We start from the raw sequence: 25,026 nt of genomic DNA, 5'->3' as shown, positions 1-25,026 counted from the left end.
GCATCAGAAGAGTTGATAATAAATGAGAAGACATCTCTCACACCAGTTGGAAAGAGTGACCATGTGGATTTGACTTGGAAGATGAATAGACATGCAGGAGTATCAAAGAGATGGGAACATATGTGGAATTATAAGGCAGGTGATTATAATAGTCTTAGACATCAACTTGGTGAAGTTTCATGGAGAGAGGAATTGGAAGGCTGGGATATCATCAGTTCTTGGGAACTGTGAAGCAATATTTGTTAGCAACAATGGTAAGTTGTATACCACGAGTGAAGAAGAGGACACAATTTGGAGTAAAGTGGATGACAAACAATATTAATTGCATGCGAAAAGAGGCTATGGAAGAGATATAAGGAGACAGGTGAAGAGCAGATGCATGAAGAATATAAGACACAGGCCAGGAGAGTGACTAGTATGCTAAAAAAAGGGCGAAACTGGAATATGAGAAGAGATTGGCCTTAAGATCCAAAGAAAATCGTAGGGAATTTTTTTGCTATGTGGCCAGTAGGAGGAGGAATGATTGTGGAAGAATGACATTGTGAGATAAAAATGGGAACAGTGACTGATGCAGAGGACATAGTGGAATTGTTCAATGAACACTTTATTGGTGTATTTCATCCTGGAGGAGTAAATTTTGATACTAGAGGGACAGGGCAGGTTCAAGGTTTTGTGGTGCAGGAGGAGAATGTGTTCCAAATACTGAGTATTCTGGATGTCAGTAAAGCTGTAGGACTGGATGGTATTTCACCACGGATTTTGAGAGAATGTAGTAAGGAACTGACAGCTCTTTTGACCTGGCTTTTCAATGAAAGTCTGGCTATGGGAAAGGTGCCCAGGGAATGGAAGGAAGGAAGGTAAGATAGTGCCATTGCATAAGGGTGGTAGCAGACTAGAAGTGTCTAATTATAGGCCAGTTTGTGTGTCATCAGCAGTTGTTAAGATCTTGGAGAAATTAGTTAGGGACCGTATACAACATTGGGCAGATGAGGGTAATGTTATCTGTGAGAGGCAACATGGATTTGTGAGGGGGCGCTCTTGTTTTAGTAATATGATAGCCTTTTATAATAAAGTTACAAGAGCAGTAGATGAGGGAAAGGCTTATAATGTCATTTTCTTGGATTTAGAGAAGGCATTTGACAGGGTACCACATGATAAGCTGATATTTAAGTTGCAGCACATGGCTCTGGATGTCAGATTGGTCAACTGGACTCAGGATTGGCTGTCCGATAGGTATCAGAGAGTTGTGTACGGTGGGGAAGTTTCAAGGAGGCAGAGAGTTAAAAGTGGGGTCCCACAGGGCTCAGTACTGGGACCTATATATTGTTTAATCTTTATATCAATGACATTGTCAGTGGATTGCAGGGGGATATTGAGTTGTTTGCGGATGATGTGAAGCTGGGAAGGGTTATTATTAATAGTGCAGATGTGGTAGTCATGCAAGAGGATATGAATAAGCTAGACAGATGAACAAATGAATGGTTTAATTTAATGCAGCAAAATGTAAGATCTTGAGGTTTGGGAAACATCGATGGGATGCTGCATACTCTATGGGAGGAGTTATACTGGAGGAAGTAAGGGAGACAAGAGATCTGTGGTTGATGATTGATAGAAACCTAAAGTTTAGGGGACATATTGCAAAGGTGGTGAAGGTAACACAGAGGATTGCTGCAATTATGAGAAGGACACTGACCTGTAGAGATAAGAGGGTTATCATTCCGTTGTATAAGTCTCTGATCAGACCACACTTGGACTATTATTCTCAGATTTAATCCCCAAGATTTGAAGGGAATAAATTAACTGTGGAAAGGGTACAGAGGAGGATAACAAAGACAGTTTCAGGATTGATCAATGTTAGTTATGAGAATCGGCTGAAGGAATGTGGACTGCAGAGTTTGGTGGATAGAAGAAGGAGAGGTGATATGATTGAGACTTTTAAACTGTTGAGAGGTGGTTACAGGGTTGGCACTGAGGAGTTCTTTCGCATGGTTGAACAGTGGGAAGGAATGATAACAAGGGGCCATCCCTGGAAGTTCCGAAAGGAAACTGTGAGCAAGAGGATGAGGAGTGGTTTCTTTGAATGGAGGGTGGTTGAACCGTGGAATTCACTGCCTGATAGAGTGGTGAGAGCGAGAACGATGAGAGTTGGTCAATGAGTTTAAGGAGTGGTATGATAGAATTTGTGTTTCCTAGGAGGGACCTCCCATGATGAGTCTTGATAGACTTGTGTTTCCTAGGAAGGACATCCAGTGATGATCTTTTGTCTCCTTTGAGGCCTAAATAATAATAATAATTAACTAAAATAAATTTAATTAATACTTGCAATATTTCAGCAAAGTCAAATTGCCATCATCAGGGAACAAAATATAATAAGGTATGTGCGTGCAGGCACTACACTAATAATGAAGCTGAAGCATATGAAGTGAGAGTAGGCTTAAAGTCCTAAATAGTGTCCCCTAGTGGGTTAAATTGAGTGTCCTTGGCTGTTGGGCTACAAAGTAGCCCAAAGTGCAAAGGATGAGAGCTTCTCAAATTTGGGGCAGTTTCATGCAACCAATTTTGTTGAGCTTAGGGGAATTTCTTAAGGCAGAAGCAGATTCAAGGAAAAAGTCTTTCATATTTGCTGTGATGGAAGAGAGTGGCCTTCTTTCAGCATGTTCTATAGTGAGTGTCTAAAGCTTGGTCAGCAAGTCCTGAATGGCTGTAGTGGTGGAAATGGATATAGTCCTTATGTTCAGCAATTCTCATGTTGGCTGTCTTGCCTGTTTGGTCATAGCAAGATAGTTTTGTATTGACAGTATTGACAACATCCAGCCTGATATTATTGGCAATATAGGTAGGAAGGCTAAGAATCCTATGTTCAATCTGATTCATGATTTCTTCTGTGAGAATTTTTATAGGTACAAGTGCATAGTTGAGGCCAAGAGGTAGTGCACTAATTGCTTCCAATTTGAGGGTGAAAGAAGATAAGTTTATTATAGTGTGTTACTTGACATTGCTGAAGCTTGAGAGCAGAGTTTTTTAAAAGTTTATCTAATTTGCTGATGTGCCGACTTTTTATTTTCTGAAATTCTTTGATAGATGAAATGTTAGATATGTTTGAAAGGATCATCCAGAGGTCAGCGGTGTGGTAAGCTCCTCTTCTAGCGCACAAATAGTTTCATTGGCAAATAGAATGAGAGTAGCGCCAATCTGTTCATGTAAAAGGGTGAAGCTACTGTGTCTGTATATGGAGAGTCTTTGATGAATTAAACCAGCGTTTCAATTTAAAACAATCAAGGCAGCATTTTAGAAAGGCTAATCTATTCAGTTGTCAATCTGTTCATCATACTCAAAAATATCAATGCAATTACAACAATGGGATCAGATGGCATGTTGGGCCATGTGCAAGGGAACTTACAGTGCCTCTGATGAATTTAATCTGAGTCTCAACTCTGGCAAGGTGCAGGGTACAGAGGATAAGACTGTTCCATTATGCAAAGTGGCTCCAAGAAGAAGTAGCAAATTACAGATCAGTTCCTATCTCAAGAATGGTGGTTAAGGTATTGCAAAAGTTTATTAAAGGCAGAATTCAGGAATAGGTAGATAGGAATATGATACTCTAGTAATTAGCAGAGCTCTAGAAATGAAATGCTTTTGCAAAGTCCACAAATTTTGTGGACTTTGCAAAAGCATTTCACATGGAAAAGTACTGCATAAGTTGGAACAAATGAGAATGGATTTGAAGCTGGTGGCATGGATGGGGGGGGGGGTAGCTGAGACACTAGACAGTAGTATAAAGTGGAATGAGATCTAGGAAAATGAGGGTGAATAGTGGAATGTTTCAAGGCTCTGCACTAGGGCCATTTCTGTTTAATTTGTATATAATGATATAGGGAATGATTTAAGGAGTACAATCAGTTATTTACTGATAATGCAAAACTGAAAAGGGCAATAGATGATAAAAATGATGTGGATATCCTGCAGGATGATTTAAATAAATAGACAGTGTAGGTAAAGGATAATAATTATCAATTTAATGTAGCAAAATGTGATATACAGTGGAGTCGACAGAGACCAAAGAGCATAAGCAGGAGTCATGATTTGGATTCATAACTCCTTTTCAAAGCAGTTAAAACATTATAAATTATGGAATGAAAGAATAATAGAAGCTAGAATAAAAATAGATAGAGGCTATTTAACAATAATTGGTTTATATGCCCCAGAAGAAGGAAGAGAACAGGATAATATTGATTTTTATAATCAGTTACAAAACATATATAATAAAATAAATAAAAATGACTACATAATTTTAGCAGGAGACTTAAATGCAAGAATTGGAAACACGAAAATTAATAATAATATAGGAATACATGGAGAGCAACACTCTAAACAGAAATGGTAAAAAATCGATTGACTTTGTAGTTTATAATAACCTAAAAATAATGAATTCCTTCTATAAACATAAAAACATACATAAATATACTTGGGCAGCAAGAGGATGGAAATCAATATTAGATTACTTCATATTAAATGAAAAGACATCAAAATTTTCACTAGATGTTAAAGTTCACAGAGGATATGAAATAAGCAGTGACTACTTCCTTGTTAAAATAAAATTAAGATTACCACCTAAATGGCTACAAGTAACAAGAACAGAAAGAAAAATTGAAACATTTGTTTATAAAACTAGAATACTGAATGACACAAATGTACAATGGCTATATGAACAAAGAATTAACCAATATCTAGATAAAATAAAACAAAATGAAGAAATAGAAATAGAATGGCTTAATATAAAAACGATACTAAATGCAGCAGCAAATGAAAGCTTAGGAAAGACAAAAAAATTCAATAAAAGAAAAAACTGAAGATCTGGGATGATACAATCAAAGAAATAATTAAAAAGAAAAAAGAAGCCTATCACAAATGGTTAAGCAGTAAAAGATTAGAAGATGAAATAGAATATAAAAGAATAAGAGCCATAGCTAAAAGAGAAGTCAGAAAAAGACAGAGAATCATGGAACAAATTTGTTTCTAATTTAGAACATGATTTATATAAAATAAGACCCAATGTATATAAGATTTTGAAACACCTAAATGCAGATACCAAAGAAAACATAAAATTAAACACTGAATTAAAATTCGAAGAATTTCTAAATTACTACACAGAACTGTGGACAGACAAATCTTTTAAAAAAGACAACTGGCAAACAATTAACGAAAATGAAAAAGGAAATAACTGAAGAAGAATTAGAAATCAGCCTGAAAGAAACAAGAAACGGAAAATCACCTGGAGAAGATAAGCTAGGTTCAGAACTATATAAATACGCAGGAACAAGATTCAAAAAAAGACTCTTATTATTTTTAAATAAAATTTACTCAACTGGTATCCCCCCAGTAGAATGGAAAAAAGCAATTGTGATTCCTATCTTTAAGAAAGGTAATAGAGGTATCAGTATACTAAATTCCTGTTACAAAATATATAGCAGAATCTTAAATAACAAACTAATGAAATATTCCGAAAACTTTATTCTAGAGGTACAAAATGGATTTAGAGAAGGATGATCATGTATAGACCCAGCCTTTTGCCTAAAATTAATAGTAGAGAAAAGAAGAGAATATAATTTGGAAACACATATTGCATTTATTGACTTTGAAAAAGCATTTGACAAAGTTAAAAGAAACATATTATTTAACATATTAAAAGAAAGACAAATACCAAATAATATCCTAAAAGCTATCACAAGTATATATGAAAATAATCAAATACCAATAAGATTAAATCACGAGCTATCATATACAAGAGAGATAAACCAAGGGGTCCGACAGGGATGTCCCCCTCTCAGCAACTCTTTTTAACATCTACTTAAATGAAATAATAATAAAATGGAGTAAAAATTTACACCAAGGAATTAAACTTTCACCTAGAGTTAACTTAAACACTCTCCTCTTTGCAGACGACCAAATAATAATTACAAATTCTGAAGATAACTTACAGAAAGCTATTTTAAATCTAAATAAGATATCCAAAGATTATGGTATGATAATATCAACAGAAAAATCAAAAACTATGGCCTTTAAAGGACAAGATCCAGCAAGAACTAAAATAGTAGTAGATAACAAGATCTTAGAACAGGTGAATTCATTTAACTACCTAGGATGTATGATCACATATGAAAATGAAAAAGATATAAACGTAAAAATTGCAAAATATTTAAAAATAACAGGTGTAATTAACTGTATATTTAAACCAAACCTAGTTCAAAAACAAACCAGGCTAAAAGTATACAATACATTAGCCTTACCGGTCTTAATGTATGGAAGCGAAATCTGGACAATAAAACAAAAAGACAAACAAAGATTAACAACAGCAGAAATGAAGTTTATGAGAAAAACTGCAAAGTATACCCTATTTGATCACAAAAGAAACGAAAATATTATGAAAGAACTAAACCAAGAACCAGTAATAGAAAAAATTTAAAAAAATAAACATAAATGGATGGAACACGTTCAAAGAATGAAAACAGAAAGATTACCAAAACAAGCCTTAAAGTACAAGCCATTAGGAAAAAGAAAACCAGGACGTCCTCTTAAACGATTCAACGATGACTTCTAAGGCCAGAACAGGCCATGCTAGGCCTAAATCCTTGATATGTATGATGATGATGATGTAGCAAAATATAAAGTTATGCACTTCAGGATGAAAAGATTATATACCATGTATTACACTGATGGTACTGGATTGTAAGAAATTGATGAGGCTATGGATTTCATCCATAGCCTCATCACAATGCAGTATGTCATCTGAAGTTCAGATGACATACTGCAAAAGTTGGCAAAACAGTTCGGTGTATTACTTAAATGTTGAAGAACACATTGATGAGTAGGGATACGAAGGTTATTCTCCTTTCTATGAGGCTATGATAAGGCCACATCTTGACTACTACTATGCTCAGATTTAGTCACCTGAGTTCCTTGGGGATGTTAAGAGTTTAGTTAGTAATGATGTGTAGACCAGATTTTTATCTTGGAGAGTGGTGAATGACAAACAGATTACCAGTGGTGGTTATGCATGCCCTGACAGTGAATGAAAGAGAGGAATTTAAGGAGAAGAATGATGGAATGATTGTTCTTTGATTCATTGTGGGTCTCCCACAATGAATCTGCTGACTCCATGGACATACCTGTATAACAATAATAATAAAAATATATCACTGAGATTCCATTATCACATGGAATCTATAAATCCATAATTTTCCTCAAAACCTGTTAAACATACCAACAATTATTAGCTGCTGTCTCATCTCAAGTCATGCAAGCTTCTTTTCTTCTCAGTTTATTACTGTATCTCTGTTATCTGAATAACATCACTAATTTCGAAAAGCTGACATATAGCTGTTTAAATGAAACAATAATATTTACTGACTAGTATATTTTATTTTATGAAGATCAGATGCTATTTAAAAATTTTAAAAAATACTTGCTATTGTTTAGCAGTGAATATTTTAAAGCAACCACAGAAATCACTCAGACAACTTCACTGCTGATAGAAAATGTTTGTGCAATTCATGCAAAATAGAAAGAAAGTAAATTTAAAATTACTAAGCCTTTGCTTTTCATTCTATTATGTATTTGTTATTTTACAAGTACTAATAGAATGTGTGTGTGTGTGTGTGTGTGTGCGTGCGTGCGTGCGCCTTTCATGCATAATTTTTCACTGGAAGCGCTATATAACATTAACTTTTATAGGTATGGGCCATTCAGATATTGGATATTTCTTTTCTCTTCACACTCTCTAGTCCATATGCATTAATGTGTTATAGGTTCTACAACCACTTTCATTATAGAATGTAAAAACATTAAAGTTAAATTCAGAATTTATTGCAATTTAATACTGATTCACTATAACTGACCTACCTGGATTAGCTTCAAAAACAAATGTTGTGTCACTGAACATTAGCTTCAAATGTTTTACTATAAGATCTAATAAAAATAAATAAATAAAACTCTTTTTAATATGGTATTAACAAATGAAATACATATGATGTGAAAAAAAAACAAAAAAAAACATCATCATTATATCTTTATAGAGTCAAGAGAAAGTTCACCCTAACTACTGCAATACAATCAACTGTCACAACAACAAACTTGTAGGGACCACAGAATAGTTGGTAATAATAAATAGTTTATTATAATGGTAAATTGACAAATGAAATAGCATAAAACAGGGAATTGGCACATGGCAGTGAATTTGAGCTGTGCAGAAGAAAGTGATTTTTATTCAGTGAATAGTCCATTTTTTTCCTCCATAAAAATGGGGAAAAAAAATGGACTATTTTTTCTACGTTTTTGAGCGCTAAATTGTTTCTCTGAATACAAGTGTACTTCAGTGGTTGTTTTCTGGAAGTTAGTTGCTGTCGCGATATAATATATTTTGGTTACCGTCGGAATAGAATGCATGATGGTGGAAGACAAAACGAAGCTAAGTTTTCATTACTGTATTTAGTTATATTTCATTTATTTAATTATATTTAGTACTTAAATGTTTTTTTGCTTGTAATTGTTTGTACTTTTGTTTTTCTTATTTATTTAACAGAATTTATTAATTGAATAATTATTAAAGATTACGCTGCTCAGCAGTAAGGAATGATGGCAGATTCAGCAACGGTCGCAAGTGGCGTATCGCCAAGTCCTTTGCCATTTAAGAAATCAATTATAAGCAATATCATAAGGGACTTTGTGGCATGCAGTACTTGCGGCATGTATGCGTCTTGGGAATTAGATATGTGGCTTGTAAAAGAGAGCGGAGAGCGTATGTGCACAAAATGCAGGCAGTTGGAGGAAATAAGTGCATTAGAAATATCGATATCCGACTTTGTTGCTCCAGGAATGGGGAATGAATGTAGGAAGAAAAGTAGTGTGATAGGAGAGAATGAAAAAAAGATATATATGAATGAGAAAATAATAGTTGATAGTGTGGAAGGTGTGAGTGACGGTGAAAGTTTAGGAGATGGTTTTGTTTGGGAGAGTGAATTTAGATTAAGAGTGACTGATCTGCAGAGGGAGATAGATGAGGTGAAAGAGAGCAGAAGTATGAAAGATAAGATTAGGAGAATGGAAGAGATAAATGCAAGGCGAATCAAAGTAAGAGAGAGAGAGAATTTAGGGCGTATCAGTGAGAGTTATGGGGTGTTAGAAGAGGAGAGAATGGAAACAGTAGAAGAGAGGGAATGAGAGAGAGGTATTGGAATGCTAGCAGAAGAGGATGGAAATAGTAGGAGAGACGGAATGAGAGAGAGAGATATGGAAGTGCTAGAAGAGGAGCGAATGGAAACAGTAGGATAGATGGAATGAGAGAGAGGTATGGGAATGCTAGAAGACGAGAGGATGGAAACAGTAGAAGAGACAGAATGAGAGAGGGATATGGAAGTGCTAGAAGTGGAGAAAATGGAAACAGTAGGAGAGAGGGAATGAGAGAGATGTATGGGAGTGCTAGAAGAGGTGAGAATGGAAACAGTAGGAGAGAGAGGTATGGGAATGCTAGAAGAGAGAATAGCAGTAGAGGAGAGGGAATGAGAGAGACCTATGGGAATAAAAGAAGAGGAGAGAATGGAAACAATACGAGAGAGGGAATGGTAAGAGGTATAATGTATGGTGACTCAATGATCCGTGGTGTTCAAGATAGGATGCGTGAGGAGTGTTTGCCAGGAGGAACAATAGAAAGGGTGGCTATGGCAATTAAGAGAGGTGAAAGGGTGGATGAGATGATTGTGATGGTAGGAACGAATGACTTGAGTGGTAATGTAAGTTGGGCAGTGAGAGATATGAGATTTTTGCTTGAGACTGTACGGAAGAAGAGAGAGAGAGGGAAAATAGTGCGCGTGTTGCCTAGGTATGATAATGATAAGCTGAGCAGAAGAGCGGTGATATTGAATGGCATAATAGCGAGAATGTGTGACAAGAGAGGACTGGTATATGTGGATGCTTGGAGTGCGTTTGAGGAAAGAGAGGAATTGTATGTGAGAGACCATTTACATTTGAATGAGGAAAGACGTAGGCATCTGGAGAGATTGCTGTTCTGAACAGCAATCTCTCCAGAGTGGTGACAGCAGGGGTGGCCTCTTGTGGGAATGGATACTTGTGAGAAGGGAGATGATGTCAGGTAACACTGAGCCCAGTGGAGTCTAGAAAGGATAATGCTGGGTATAGAAACAATGGCATTTATATGCTTTATACTAATGCCAGGAGTATCCGGAATAAGGGAGAGGAATTGGTGGCGCAGATAGCATCAGCCTGGCCAAAAATTATTGCGATCACTGAGATGTGGTTGGCAGAAGGGGATATAACAACAGGAATAGAAGTCGCTGGGTATAGCATTTTTCGTCAGGATAGGAGGGGAAAGCATGGTGGAGGGGTACTGCTTAAGATAAGTGATGACCTATGTCCTCTAAGAGTGGAGGCTTTGGAAGGAAGTGAGACAAATGATTTTGAGAGCGTATGGTGTGAGGTAGAGGTAGGCAAGACAGGATATTTAGTGCGGTGTTGTAAAGACCCAGGAGCACAGAGGATGGGGACCAGGAGATGTTTAGACAGCTAAGTTTGGCAAGTGCAAGAAGAATGATTGTTATGGGAGATTTTAACTACAGTAGTATAAATTGGAGAGAGAAAGATGCATGTAGCAATAGGGGAATGGAATTTCTGGAATTCTTGAGGGACAAATGTCTTAGGCAACATGTAACAGAGGGAACAAGAGGTTCAAAAGTTTTGGATTTGGTTATAGCATCAGAAGAGTTGATAATAACTGAGTTGACATCTCTCCCACCAGTTGGAGAGAGTGACCATATGGTTTTGACTTGGAAAATGAATAGACATGCAGGAGTATCAAAGAGATGGGAACTTATGTGGAATTATAATGCAGGTGATTATAATAGTCTTATACGTCAACTTCGGGAAGTTTCATGGAGGGAGGAATTGGAAGGCCGGTATATCATTAGTGCATAGGAAATTGTAGAAGAATATTTGTTAGCAGCAATGGTAAGTTATATACCATGAGTGAAGAAGAAAACACAATTTGGAGTAAAGTGGATGACAAACAATATTAAACAGGAATTGCATGCGAAAAAGTTGCTGGAAGAGATATAAGGAGACAGGTGAAGAGAAGATGCATGAAGAACATAAGACACAGGCCAGAAGAGTGACTAGTGTGGTAAGGAAAGCGAAACTGGAATATGAGAGGAGATTGGCCCTAAGATCCAAAGAAAATCCTAGGGAATTTTTTAGCTATGTGGCCAGGAGGAGAAGAAATGACTGTGGAAGAATGATATTGTGGGATAAAAAAGGGAATAGAGTGACTGATGCAGAGGACATAGTGGAATTGTTCAATGAACACTTTATTGGAGTATTTCATCCTAGAGGAGTCAGTTTTAATGCTAGAGGGATAGGGCTGGTTTGAGGTTTAGAGGTACAGGAGGAGAGTGTGTTTCAGATAATGAGTATTCTGGATGTCAGTAAAGCTGTGGGACTGGATGGTATTTCACCACGAGTTTTGAGAGAATGTGCTAGGGAACTGACAGTGCCTTTAACCTGGCTTTTCAATGAAAGTCTGGCTTCGGCAAAGGTGCCCAGGGAATGGAAGGAAGGAAGGTAAGATAGTGCCATTGCATAAGGGTGGTAACAGACTGGAAGTGTCTAATTATAGGCCAGTCTGTGTGTCATCAGTAGTTGTTAAGATCTTGGAGAAAGTAGTGAGGGACCGTATACAGCATAGGGCAGATGAGGGTAATGTTATCTGTGAGAGTCAACATGGATTGGTGAAAGGGCGGTCTTGTTTTAGCAATATGCTAGCCTTTTATAATAAAGTTACAAGAACATTAGATGAGGGAAAGGCATATACTGCAATTTTCTTAGATTTAGCAAAGGCATTTGACAGGGTGTCACATGATAAGCTGATATTTAAGTTGCAACACATGGGTCTGGATGTCAGACTGGTCAACTGGATTCCGGATTGGCTGTCTGATAAGTCTCAGAGAGTTGTGTATGGTGGAGCAGTTTCAAGGAGGCAGAGGGTTACAAGTGGGGTCCCACAGGGCTCAGTACTAGGACCTATATTGTTTAACCTTTATATCAATGACATTGCCAGTGGATTGCAAGGGGATATTCAGTTGTTTGCGGATGATGCGAAGCTGGGAAGGATTATTAGTAATATTGCAGATGTGGTAGCCCTGCAAGAGGATTTAGCATGTTCGCTGCCACGCTACTTTGTCATAGTCTGTTCCCGTAAGCCAAGCAATTTCACTTCTTCAAGGTCAGTACGGTAATCTCGTTGCCGGCTGTAAGCGTCATACGAGTATACTCGTATGACGTATACAAGTATACTCGTATGAGTATACTTGTGCAGAGCATATACTATCTATGAGAATATACAGTTTTGATGCTAGGTCCACAAGCCAAGCATTTTCACTTCTTCCAGGTCAGTACAGTAATCTCGTTGCTGGTGGTAAGCGTCATACGAGGATACTCGTAGCTGGCTTGTGTAGCTGGTTTACCAACTACGAGTATACTCCTAGTTGGCAGCGAATGTGTTAAATAAGCTAGATAGATGGGCAAATGAATGGGGGTTTCAGTTTAATGCAGCAAAATGTAAGGTCTTGAGGTTTGGGAAACATCGATGGGATGCTGCATACTCTATGGGAGGAGTTATACTGGAGGAAGTAGGGGAGACAAGAGATCTGGGGTTGATGATTGATAGAAACCTAAAGTTTAGGGGACATATTGCAAAGGTGGTGAAGGTAACACAGAGGATTGCTGCAATTATAAGAAGGACACTGACCTGCAGAAATAAGAGGGTTATCATTCCGTTGTATAAGTCTCTGGTCAGACCACACTTGGACTATTGTTCTCAGATTTGGTCCCCAGGATTTGAAGGGGATAAATTAACTGTGGAAAGAATACAAAGACGGATGACAAAGATTTCAGGACTGTACAAGCATAGTTATGCTTGTACAGTCCTGTACAAGCATAGTTATGAGGATCGGCTGAGGGAATGTGGACTGCAGAGTTTGGTGGATAGAAGAAGGAGAGGTGATATGATTGAGACTTTTAAACTGTTGAGAGGTGGTTACAGGGTTGACACTGGGGAGTTCCTTCGCTTGGTTGAACAGTGGGAAGGAGTGATGACAAGAGGCCATCCCTGAAAGTTACGAAAGGAAACTGTGAGCAAAAGGGTAAGGAGTGATTTCTTTGCATTGAGGGTGGTTGAACCGTGGAATGCATTGCCTGATGGAGTGGTGGGAGGTCAATGAGTTTAAAGAGTGGTATGATAGACTTTGTGTTTCTTAGGGGGGACCTCCCCTCGATGAGTCTTGACAGACTTTATGTTCTTAGGAAGGACCTCTCACGACGAGTCTTTTGACTCCATGGAGGCCTGAATAATAATAATAATAATAATAAAAAATTAAAGATGCCAAGAAATTATATTCTTGGTTGAATCCTTTATCCAAGTGAAAACAATCAAAGTTTTTGCACATGAAGTAACTTCATGACTGGGCAACTCGTATATAGAGGCTAATAACTTCACATCACTTGCCGTATCCCATAATGCAAAGCACATATCCTTATGGACATGTATAATGCTATGCATCGAAATTAGGCTCGGTCAACACCCAGACTAGTGTCAACCTTTATTAAGGTATAGTATAACCAAGTGGGAAAACTTTCAACATCTATCTCTAATCGACAGTATTTTATTCTTGGGTCTGGCTAGGATATGTGCTCTGCATTATGGGACACTAAGGCAAGTGATGTGAAGTCATTAGCCTCTATATATGAGTTGTCCAGTCATGAAGTTACTTTGTTATATTACACTTGAATAAAGAATTAATCCAAGATTATAATTTCATGACATCTTTAATTTATCGTAGAATCAAGTGGAAAACCTTTAACATTATTATAACGGTATTTGCTATAGCAATGGCTGACCATATCTGTCAAACTAGTCTCTCTCTCTCTCTCTTCATATAATAAAAAGGTTTTGTTTGTTTGATTAAAATGGATGTGACATTATGCTTTCATAGTTAAATGCGACAATGATGTCTGCTTGCATATATTAGGCAACGAATATATTATGTATATTAATAATAAATGATGTTGTGAAAAAAAAAATTCATCCATGGTATCCACACTTACTTCTTTTCTCTTAGTATATATTCCACATATCCAGCACATTCTATTAAAAAAGATAACATACTATCAGGGGTGAGCTATGGAAATTTTAACAAAGGGCTCGCAATGTCGAGCAAAAAACAAGCTGTATTTCACAGAAAAAAGTTATTAATACAGCTTGTGTACAGATTCCAATCAAAAAGTACGAGGGGACAATCAACCTGTAAAGGCTATCATTTTTAAACAAATATTTCATGCTCTAAATATGAAATATTTGCACACAATCAGCTGTGTTAATTTATCTTACATAAGAAAAACATTTTTTAACTAGCAAAATATAATAAGAATAAATTCTTTTATAATCGCACATATGAAATAGTCCGCATTTTTTATACACAAAATTAATTTATTTTGTTTGCGATAGAAGATTTTATAACAAACAATCTATAAATAATAAATAAATATTATCTAAACACAATAATATTGAAGTACATTATATTTCTCTTTTGTTTTTATACTTCAAGATAATCAACTGTACCAATCAATTACTGAGTTACAACTTTGCAACAGTATATGCGATTACCAAAAGTGAATTCTTATTTGTAAAATGGTAGTAACAGTAACTATAATATTTTATTTAATAAAATCCCTTGGGGTGCTTAAGGGTCAAAGCTGTATAACTGAGAGGAGACCTCCACATAGCCTTCAAAGGAATGCGGAGAACCGACCAGGGCTTCTGACCTAATGTCCAATCCTCACCTTCTCGTGGTGCACCCTGTTGGGTATCTACATGGATACTGAACGGACGAGGATGGGCTGGCAATTTGGGATTTAGCCAACCAAATTGTATTCTTATTGGTTAAACCAAAATAAAATGATGGTACAACATGACAAAATTTCATGCCGGCTGGGGCGTCGCCCAGTTAAACAAAGCCCCCGTTGTTTTCGCCAGGGAACCAGGGCGAACAGTGAAAAGTCAGCTACTGGAACAAATCTGAAAACAAAACCCAACTCAACATCACCAGAGTTAAAGATCGGTACTATCAACATAAGAAGCCTGAATGGCAAAGAAATGGAGCTAGCTGAGGAATTAGATAAGTACCAGATCGACATAATAGGGGTGACTGAAACAAAAAAGACCAAAACTGGTGAGATCTTTCTGAGCAATAAATACAAAATGTTATATTCAGGCAATGACAATCAAGGAAAAGAAGGAGTAGCCATAGTATTCAACACAAAATACGAGGCTAATCTTCTTGAATGGCAGTCAGTCTCAAGTAGAGTAATGTGGGCAAATATGAGAATGGGGAACTGGGCAATGAGACTTATTTGTGCCTATGGTCCCACAGAAGGTTCTACTAAGGTAGAAGTGGAGGAATTTTTTGATGCTTTAGAAAAAGCAACTGACACAATGAAAAAGGAAAAGTTGGTCCTTGTTGGGGATCTAAATAGCAGAGCAGGAAATGATTGTGAGACATACAAAAATATTTTGGGAAAATTTGGAGAAAAGAGCAAAGCTAATAATAATGGCAAATATCTGTTGGATTTCTGCTCAGGACATGGACTGGTTATTACTAACACCATGTTCTAACATAAAAATGTGCACAAATTCACATGGAGAGAAGAGGCTGGGAATAAGAAAAGTCTCATTGACTATGTTATTGTTGATAGTGATGTTTTCTCCCTGGTGCAGGACACCAGAGTGTACAGAGGATTTGAAATTGGAAGTGATCACTATTTAGTCTTGAGCAGGATAAAATTGAATTTCATATTGAAAATAATAACATGTAAGAAAGTTTTAAAGCGAATAAAAGTTGAGCAGCTCTCAGATGTGAACTGTAGACTAAAATACAGAAAGATTATTGAAAAGAAAATGAAAGAGTTTGAGAACAGGAATCAAACCTTGGAGATTCAGTGGCAAACTCTGAAGAAAACCCTGATTGATTCAGCCAGAGAAGCATGTGGTGACGTTGTGTGCAAGGATAAAAAAATCAGAACTCCCTGGTGGACACAGGAAGTTAAAGAGGCAGTGAAGGAAAAGAAGAGAGCATATCAAAAGTTCCTGGCAAATAAGTCAGCTTTTACTTACAGAATACAGAGACAAATGTAAGAAATCTAAACACTGTGTAAAACTAGCTAAACAAAAGTCATGGGAGGACTTTGGCAAGAATATAGAAAATAAATATCAAGAAGGTGGCAAAATATTCTGGAGGTTGTTAAAGAAGCTTAGGAATGGAGGAAAGAGTGCTGTAAAAGGAGTTAGAGATGATAAAGGTGACATGAAAACAGGAGAAAAAGATATCCTTGAAGTATGGAGTAATTACTTTGAAAAAATGCTAAATGAAACAAGCAGTGATGACAGCACAGTGGTAAAAAACACTGACCAGACATGCAGTCAGGAACACATATCCATACTCGAAGTAGAAAAAGCCATCAAAGGCTTGAAATGTGGAAAGGCAGCAGGAGTAGATGATATTCGACCAGAAATGCTGAAGTACGGTGGTATAAAAGTCTTACAGTGGCTGCACTGCATAGTTCAGAAAGCCTGGACAGAGGGACGAATTCCCGATGATTGGAGTAGAGCTCTCATAGTACCCATATATAAAAAGGGAAATAAAACAATGTGAGAATTACAGAGGTATTTCCCTACTGAGTGTTCCTGGCAAGATCTATGCAAGTATACTTGAGAAACGGTTGAGAAGAATTGTGGAAGAAAAGCTTGGTGAAGAGCAAGCTGGATTCAGGCCAAATAGAGGCTGTCAGGATCAGATCTTCACTTTACGACAAATAGTTGAGAAAGCATGGGAATATAACAAAGATCTGTATTTAAGTTTTGTCGATCTGAAGATTATTGGGATCTCTGAGACATAGTTGATGGAAGATGATATAATAACAGGAATAAAAGTAGCAGAGTACAGCAGTTTTCAAAAGGATAGGAAAGGAAAACAAGGTGGTGGAGTACTGCTTATGATAAGTGACGACTTATGTCCTCTCAGAGTGGAGGCTTTGGAGGGCAGTAACAATGTTCCTAATGGTTTTGAAAGCATATGGTGTGAGGTAGAAGTGGCCAAGACAGGATATTTAGTGGGGTGTTACTACAAACCAAGGAGCACAGAGGGTGGGGAGCAGGAGATGTTTAGGCAGCTGAGCTTGGCAAGTACAAGAAGAATGATTGTTATGAGAGATTTTAACTACAACAGTATAAGTTGGGAAGAAGAAAATGAATGTAGTAATAAGGGAATGGAATTTCTAGAAATCTTGAGAAAAAAATGTCTCGGGCAGCATGTAATAGAAGAAACACAAGGTTCAAGCGTTTTAGATTTGTTCATAGCATCAGAATGATTATAACTGAGATGGCATCTCTTTCCTAAGTTGGAGATAGAGAGAGTGATCATGTGGTTTTGACTTGGAAGATGAATAGACATGCAGGAGTATCAAAGAGAAGCGAATATATGTGGAAATCTTAAGGTGGGTGTTTATAAGGCCTTAGATATCAATTTGGGGAAGTTCCATGGAGGGAAGAATTGGAAGGGCGAGATATCATTAGTGCTTGGGAAATTGTGAAGGAATATTTGTTAGCAACAATAGTAAACTATATTCCGCGAGTGAAGAAGAGGACACAATTTGGTATGATGAAAAAGAGGTTAGGTTATGGAAGAGATATAAGAAGAGGGGTTGAGAGCAGACGCATGAAGAATATACGACTTAGGACAGGATAGTGACTAGAATGGTAAAGAAGGCAAAACTAGAATATGAGAAGAGATTGGCCCTAAGATCCAAAGAAAATCCTAGGGAATTTTTTTAACTATGTGGCCAGTAGGAGGAGAAATGATTGTGGAAGAATTACATTGTGGGATAAAAATTGGAATAGAGTGACTGATGCAGAGGACACAGTGGAGTTGTTCAATGAACACTTTATTGGAGTATTTCATCCTGGAGAAGTAGGTTTTGATACTAGAGGGATAGGGCAGGTTCAAGGTTTAGAGGTGCAAGAGGAGAGTGTGTTTCAAATACTGAGTTCTCTGGATGTCAATAAAGCTGTGGGACCGGATGGAATTTTGCCATGGGTTTTGACAGAATGTGCTAAACAGCTGATGACAGCTCTTTAGCTCTTTAGATAGGGCGGTAGCAGACTGGAAGTGACAAATTATAGACCAGGTTGTCATGTCATTGTGGTTGTTAAGATCTTGGAGAAATTAATGACGGATCATATATCAGTGGGTTTCTTATATATAGTAAGTTTAATATCTTCATTCTCTAGTCTTTTGACAAGTATATCCAAAAAAAAGGTAATTGATGATTGCTTTCTAACTCTAAAGTAAATTTTATTTTGTCATGAAAAGAGTTGATTTTTTTCTAAGAACTCATGTAAGCTTTTTACTTTTTTTCTCCAGATAATAAACATATCATCAACGTATCTCCACCAGACTGTTGGTTTTGGAGTAATGTTAGCTAGAATATCATTTTCTAATTTCTCCATAAATAAGTCCGCACATGGTGGTGACAGGGCGACGTAACAAAAGGCCTAGCCCATTGCTAGGCCTTTTGTTACGTCGTCATTTCCTTATATATTTTTACCTCTATTGTTCTCCATGTGCCTACTGAGATCTGGTTTCTTAACTGACTTTCTGGGGCCATTTCTCGACTCAAGCTCTGACAAAATTTATTTGTTAATGCTGCGCCAGTCAGAACTCTAGGATAGAAATTCTTATCAGAAGAAACTTTCCCAGAATTCAAGTAATACCTTATATAGATTAATTAGTTAGGTAGATTGAGTTCTCGGTATATAGTCATGGCCTTGACAATCTTAAATTCCCCTTTTTTTCTCTAAACATAGGTTCGATATTTTCGTGAGTGGTAAAATTCAATCTCTTACTCAGACAAACTCAGGTATACATGGAAAAACACATTTATTATTTATCTAAGAACATTACAATTTGAACAACACATATAATCAAGCAAATCAAGGTTAATACTAAGATACAAGTAATGCAGGGTAATAATAATCAAACAGACAGGCTATTCAAACGCACTTATGAGAATCTTATGTTCATCTATATCACAAACATGGATGTCGGTATTAAACTAGATTACTGCTACTAAACCCATATGCATTAAACTTGGTCTAGACAACTTATGAACGTAGACTACCAGTCCAATTCGATTAACATAACACAAGAAATTGTCTCAAGATTTTCTCTCTCTTCTTTTCTAAACTCTTTCCATTTTACATCTTCGTCACCAATAGATAACACATAAAAAAGAAGATTTGTACATTACCACCTTGTTAGATGATTTCTCGATCCTTCCGTATGTTCTTTGTTATAGATTGTCTCTCTGTACAATGGATTGCCACCACGTAGGAGTCACGTACTCGTCCCAAATTTGCCACTTGTTTCTTCTGGGCTTACGAACTTTTCACGTTGCCATTTCTAACATGATTTACCTTCAAAGGAATCCTTTGCTGCTTTCTCATCAGTTAGAACCACACCGATGGTCTAAAACTCGAACACTGCCATCATCTCATGCTATACTTCCTTTGACTTGTGTCGCTCAGCAACGGGAGACATGCTGCAGCTTTGCCATCTTCAAGTGTTGTCGGATATCAGGCATGCTGATCTGCTCGGGGAACTTCGAGCAGGAGACCCACGTGGAGGGCACACTCGACCAGGGAACACCACAGGAACCAGGAGAAAATGTAAAAGGAAGTTAAAAAGTAGTCCCTCTCAACGATGTGAATCCGTTTTAAACCCCATTATAGTTTTAAACGATGCACATACAACCTCTTTGTTGTATGTGCATCGTTTTTTTTCGGGGAACACAAATTTCTTGTGCCTTTCACGAATGCCTACTCATCGCTCGATATGTCATCTTTGGTGGTCAAACTGTAACCTTTGAATTTTCGTTTGCATGATGATACACGACTTCATACATGGCATATTTTAACATTGATGTTTTTGACAAATTAAGATTCCATCTATTTTAGACAACAACTTTAAACCTAGTACAATTTAATATTTATTTCCTTCTTCGATTTCATTTTAATTTAAGATTCAACCTCTTCTTTTATATTTTAATTCCTTTTTAAGCAAAGTTAATATCTGCATCTTTACATATTATGTCTGTTTTGCCAAGAGTACAAGCGTGCTTTTGCTTGATATTGTTCTCTTGTTAAATCTTGAATGGAGCGGTTCTATTCTTGATAGAGCCATCATTCAAAATCTAACACCTTCTAATTGTTGATATATAATGTTGTTGATGTTAAAGAAATTAGACTTAAGACACTGACTGAAAAGTTGTGTGATATCATTAGGAAAGAGACTTTTTATAATGTCTATGACTTCCTCAACTGGTACGTTTTGTAAACAAGGATACAACATGAAGACTTGCCATTATGTTATTCTTGCATAGCTTAACATTCTTAAGGTTCTCCACAAAGTGTTGAGAGTTCCTTATGTAAGACTCCAATTGTCTGATTTTTCCTTGTAATAGGTTGGCGAGGTGTTTGGCTAGTAGATATGTGGGGGAGAATCTGCCATCTACGATAGGACGGATCTTTATGTACTTTTGAGTGCACTGTAAAGACGAGGTGTTATGGGATGCGAAGATTTTAGTTTTCTTTTTAACTCCTGAGGCCAACTATTCATATTGCGAATCAGAAGATTGGTTTCGTTATGGTTATTCATGGTTGGATCTTTATTTAATATTTTGTACATGGACCGATCAGATAGTAAACTATTGATCTTACTAATATAATCTTTAGTGTTCAAAATGACTCTGGAGTTTCCTTTGTCTGCTTTAGTAACTATTATGTCCTTGTTTCTTCTTAAGTTCCAAATTGCCTTTTTATCTGAAGGAGTAGTATTTTGTTTTGGTGGTTTAGATGTCAAAAGGATGATTGTACTTTGGAATCTTATATCATTAGCTATTGACTCCGGGAGTGGATAAAGACCTTTCTCAATACCACATATGAAGTCTAATAAATTTAGTTTAATCCTTTATCCAAGTGTGAGCAAACAAAATTTGCACCTGAAAGTATCTTCAGGACTGGGGTAAGGTGGTACAACACGAGGGCAACTCCTTTCAAAGGTGGAGCAAGCTAACATCATTCCTATCTCAGTATCTCCTATAATGCAAAACACATCTCCTTGTGGATATGGCTAATGTTATGCATTAAGGGAAGGGCCACTACCCAGACTGCATAACACTAGCCATATCCACAAGGAGATGTGTTTTGCATTATGGGAGATACTGAGATAGGAATGATGTTAGCTTGCTCCACCTTTGCAAGGAGTTGCCCTGGTGTTGTACCCAGTCCTGAAGATACTTTCAGGTGCAAACTTTGTTTGCTCACACTTGGATAAAGGATTAAACTAAATTTATTATATTCTAACCAAGTGAAAAATAAACTTTCAACATATGAAGTCTATTTTTGGGATGTGGCTAGGAGCAATTGAAAATTAAAACCCCTTTTTAAGAATTTCAGATTCTTGTTTAGAAAGGCTGTAATCTGATTGGTTGAAAATCACTTTATCATCCATGAGACTCGGACTAGAATTGTATTTTTTCTTATAAAGTTCTTCAAATTTTTTTATTTGAGAAACTTTGCTAGCCTGAAATGTTTTATTGTAACTAATTTGTATCATGTAGTCTATAATATTCCAAGTTGAGTAGTCTATACCGTAGGAAATATCATCAAAATTGTTCTGGCAACTAATGACTGAGTCTGCATACTGATATGAATATGAAATACTAAAAGACTCTCACAATTAAAAAAAAAAAAACACTCAAGACAAATAACAGTCTCATGCATAAAGTAAATTACATGCCATATGGTATCTAAACTACCTGGGAATGATCAATGTCATGTGGTTGACATTATGACTGATGCAATCACTAAAGCTATGAACCAAGTTTCATGTCTGTAAAACTGAAGATATTCTACAGCCAAATTGCCTGTTTTGTGTGTGTTTTATCATTTCATTATTGTTCTAAACTGTAAATTCATGATTCATTATTGAATTCATAATTAATTCATTCTTATCTCTCTTTTGGAGGGAAAATCTATGGGAGGAGTTATACTGGAGGAAGTAGGGGAGACAAGAGATCTGGGGTTGATGATTGATAGAAACCTGAAGTTTAGGGGACATATTGCAAAGGTGGTGAAGGTAACACAGAGGATTGCTGCAATAATGAGACGGACACTGACCTGCAGAGATAAGAGGGTTATTCCTTTGTATAAGTCTCTGATCAGACCACACTTGGACTATTGTTCTCAGATTTGGTCCCCAGGATTTGAAGGGGATAAATTAACTGTGGAAAGGATACAAAGACGGATGACAAAGATGGTTTCAGGACTGTACAAGGATAGTTATGAGGATCGGCTGAGAGAATGTGGACTGCAGAGTTTGGTGGATAGAAGAAGGAGAGGTGATATGATTGAGACTTTTAAACTGTTGAGAGGTGGTTACAGGGTTGACACTGGGGAGTTCTTTCGCTTGGTTGAACAGTGGGAAGGAGTGATGACGAGGCCATCCCTGGAAGTTACAAAAGGAAAACTGTGAGCAAGAGGGTGAGGAGTGGTTTCTTTGCATGGAGGGTGGTTGAACCATGGAATGCATTGCCTGATGGAGTGGTGAGAGCGAGAACGGTCAATGAGTTCAAGGAGTGGTATGATAGACTGTGTTTCTTAAGGGGGGACCTCCCCTCGAGAGTCTTGATAGACTTTGTGTTTCTTAGGAAGGACCTCCCACGATGAGTCTTTTGACTCCATGGAGGCCTGAATAATAATAATCTATCACCTCTATATCATTATTATTATTATTAAGAGAGACTTACAGGGAGTCAGCGACTCATCAAGGGAGGCCACATACTTATTCTTGAATTCATTCATACTGCTTTCACTCACAACATCCAATGGTAATCCATTCCAATCACAAACCACCTTATTAGAGAAAAATTTAGCCCTCACTCCTTTCTTAGTGGCATTCATTCTCAGCTTCCAAGGATGCCCTTGTCCTTTCTCCACCCTCCATAAACTGAAAAATTCCATCAACTGAAATCCTGTATGACCCTTTCAGAAGTTTATAAGTCTCAGTCATATCGTCCTTCTTTCTCCTGTTTGCTAGTGTCTGCAATCTACAAATTCTCAATCTGTCTTCATAATCAGTATTCCACAATCCTGATATAATTTTTAGTAGTCTCTTTTGCACTCTCTCTCTCCACTATATCAGAATCACAAAGGAAACAAGGAGACCAGACCTGTGCGCAAAAGTTCAAGTGAGGTCTTATCAAGGTCTTGTAAACAGACAAAATAACATCCTTATCTTTACATGTGAATGTTCATTTCAGCATTGCAATTGTTATTATTATTATTACACCTCCATGGAGTCGACAGACTCATCGTGGAGGTTCATTTAACTGACAACATATTTATCATATGGAATCTTAAAATCCTTGATACTCCTGCATTAACACATTCTGGTAATGCGTTTCATTCACTGACAATTCTTCATGTAAAAAATCTACTCCTCACACCCCTTTTCACCACACTTTTACATAACTTAAAGGAATGACCTCTGGTTCTTCCCCTCTCACATTCTACTCTTTTTATAATCCCCTCTGGATTAATATGATAAAATCCTCTCACTAACTTAAATGTCTCTATCATATCACCTCTCTTCCTCTTATCCACCAAACTCTGCAAACCACATTTCTTCAACCTGTCTCCATAGCCAGCATTCCAAACTCCTGGTGTTGTCTTAGTCACTCGTCTCTGGATCCTCTCCAATGTCTCCACATCACACTGAAAACCAGGTGACCAGATCTGAGCACAACAGTCCAAGTGTGGTCTGACCAGTGCCTTATACAGTGGCACAACCATTTCCTTATCCTTACATGTTAGAGCACTTCTTATCATAGCAGCACTACAATGTGCAGCCTTTGCAACACTAGCAATATGCCCTCTAAACTTCAGTCCACCGTCCACCATCACTGCCAAATCTCATCCACTTCCTGCAGTACGGCACCATTGATATAGTACGCAGCCTTATATTTCTGCACTCCAAAATGCAACAACACCTTGCAATTATTAATATTAAAACTACAACCCCACTTTTTTGTCCAAGTAAAAAAAGTCTATTCAAATCTTCCTGAAGGGATTTAACAACAGCAGTATTACTTATAATTCTTCCCAACTTTGCATCATCAGCAAATAACTGAAGTTATAATCTCTTCTGGATTAATATGATAAAATCCTCTCACTACTAACTTAAATGTTTCTATCATATCACCTCTCTTCCTCTTATCCACCAAACTCTGCAATCCACATTTCTTCAATCTCTCTCTCTCTCTCTCTCTCTCCATAGCCAGCATTCCAAACTCCTGATATTGTCTTAGTCACTCATCTCTGGATCCCCGTTCAGTCCACATGATATATTGTTTACAAACATGTTAAACAGTAAGGCCCAAGAACAGAACCCTGGGGCATGCCACTGGTTCCCTCCGTTTTTGGGACACTGCTCCATCATACACAACCTGCTGGTATCGTTCAGAGAGCCAATCTCTGATCCATCTAAACAATATACTATCTATTCCCATCCTCTGCAGCTTATACACCAACTTATCATGTGGTAATCTATCAAACGCAAAGTCTAAGAATATCACTGTATATGATTCTCCCTTATCTAACACACTTGTTACCTTATCATAAAATGCAAGGAAATTACTAAAACAGGACCTAAACTTTACATATCTATGCTAACCATCATAAAGAATGCTATGTCCATCAATCCAATTCTGTATTCTATTCCTTAACAGTCTCTCCAACACCTTGATCACAACCACAGTTATTAAGACTGGACTACAGTCTTAATAACTGTGGTT

The 25,026-nt window shown here is 37.2% G+C and overlaps 1 protein-coding gene across 4 annotated transcripts in view; it reads right to left on the bottom strand.

Annotated features, from left to right (window-relative positions):
* Window positions 1-25,026, bottom strand: part of mtTFB2 (mitochondrial transcription factor B2) — a 148,039-nt gene that overhangs the window by 103,619 nt on the left and 19,394 nt on the right. For all 4 annotated transcript variants that reach the window (XM_090407067.1, XM_090407066.1, XM_090407068.1 and 1 more), the window contains exon 3: window positions 7,900-7,965. In XM_090407067.1, coding sequence (XP_090263193.1) covers window positions 7,900-7,965 — 66 coding nt within the window. The remainder of the gene's footprint in view (window positions 1-7,899; window positions 7,966-25,026) is intronic.

Source organism: Typopeltis vanoorti, chromosome 17, assembly GCF_054136105.1.
Source record: "Typopeltis vanoorti isolate ZY-2024b chromosome 17, IOZ_Tvanoo_1.0, whole genome shotgun sequence".
NCBI classification, from domain to species: Eukaryota; Metazoa; Arthropoda; class Arachnida; order Uropygi; family Thelyphonidae; genus Typopeltis; species Typopeltis vanoorti.
Note: the sequence above shows the minus strand (reverse complement) of the source record. Positions and strands in the feature narration are given on the sequence as shown.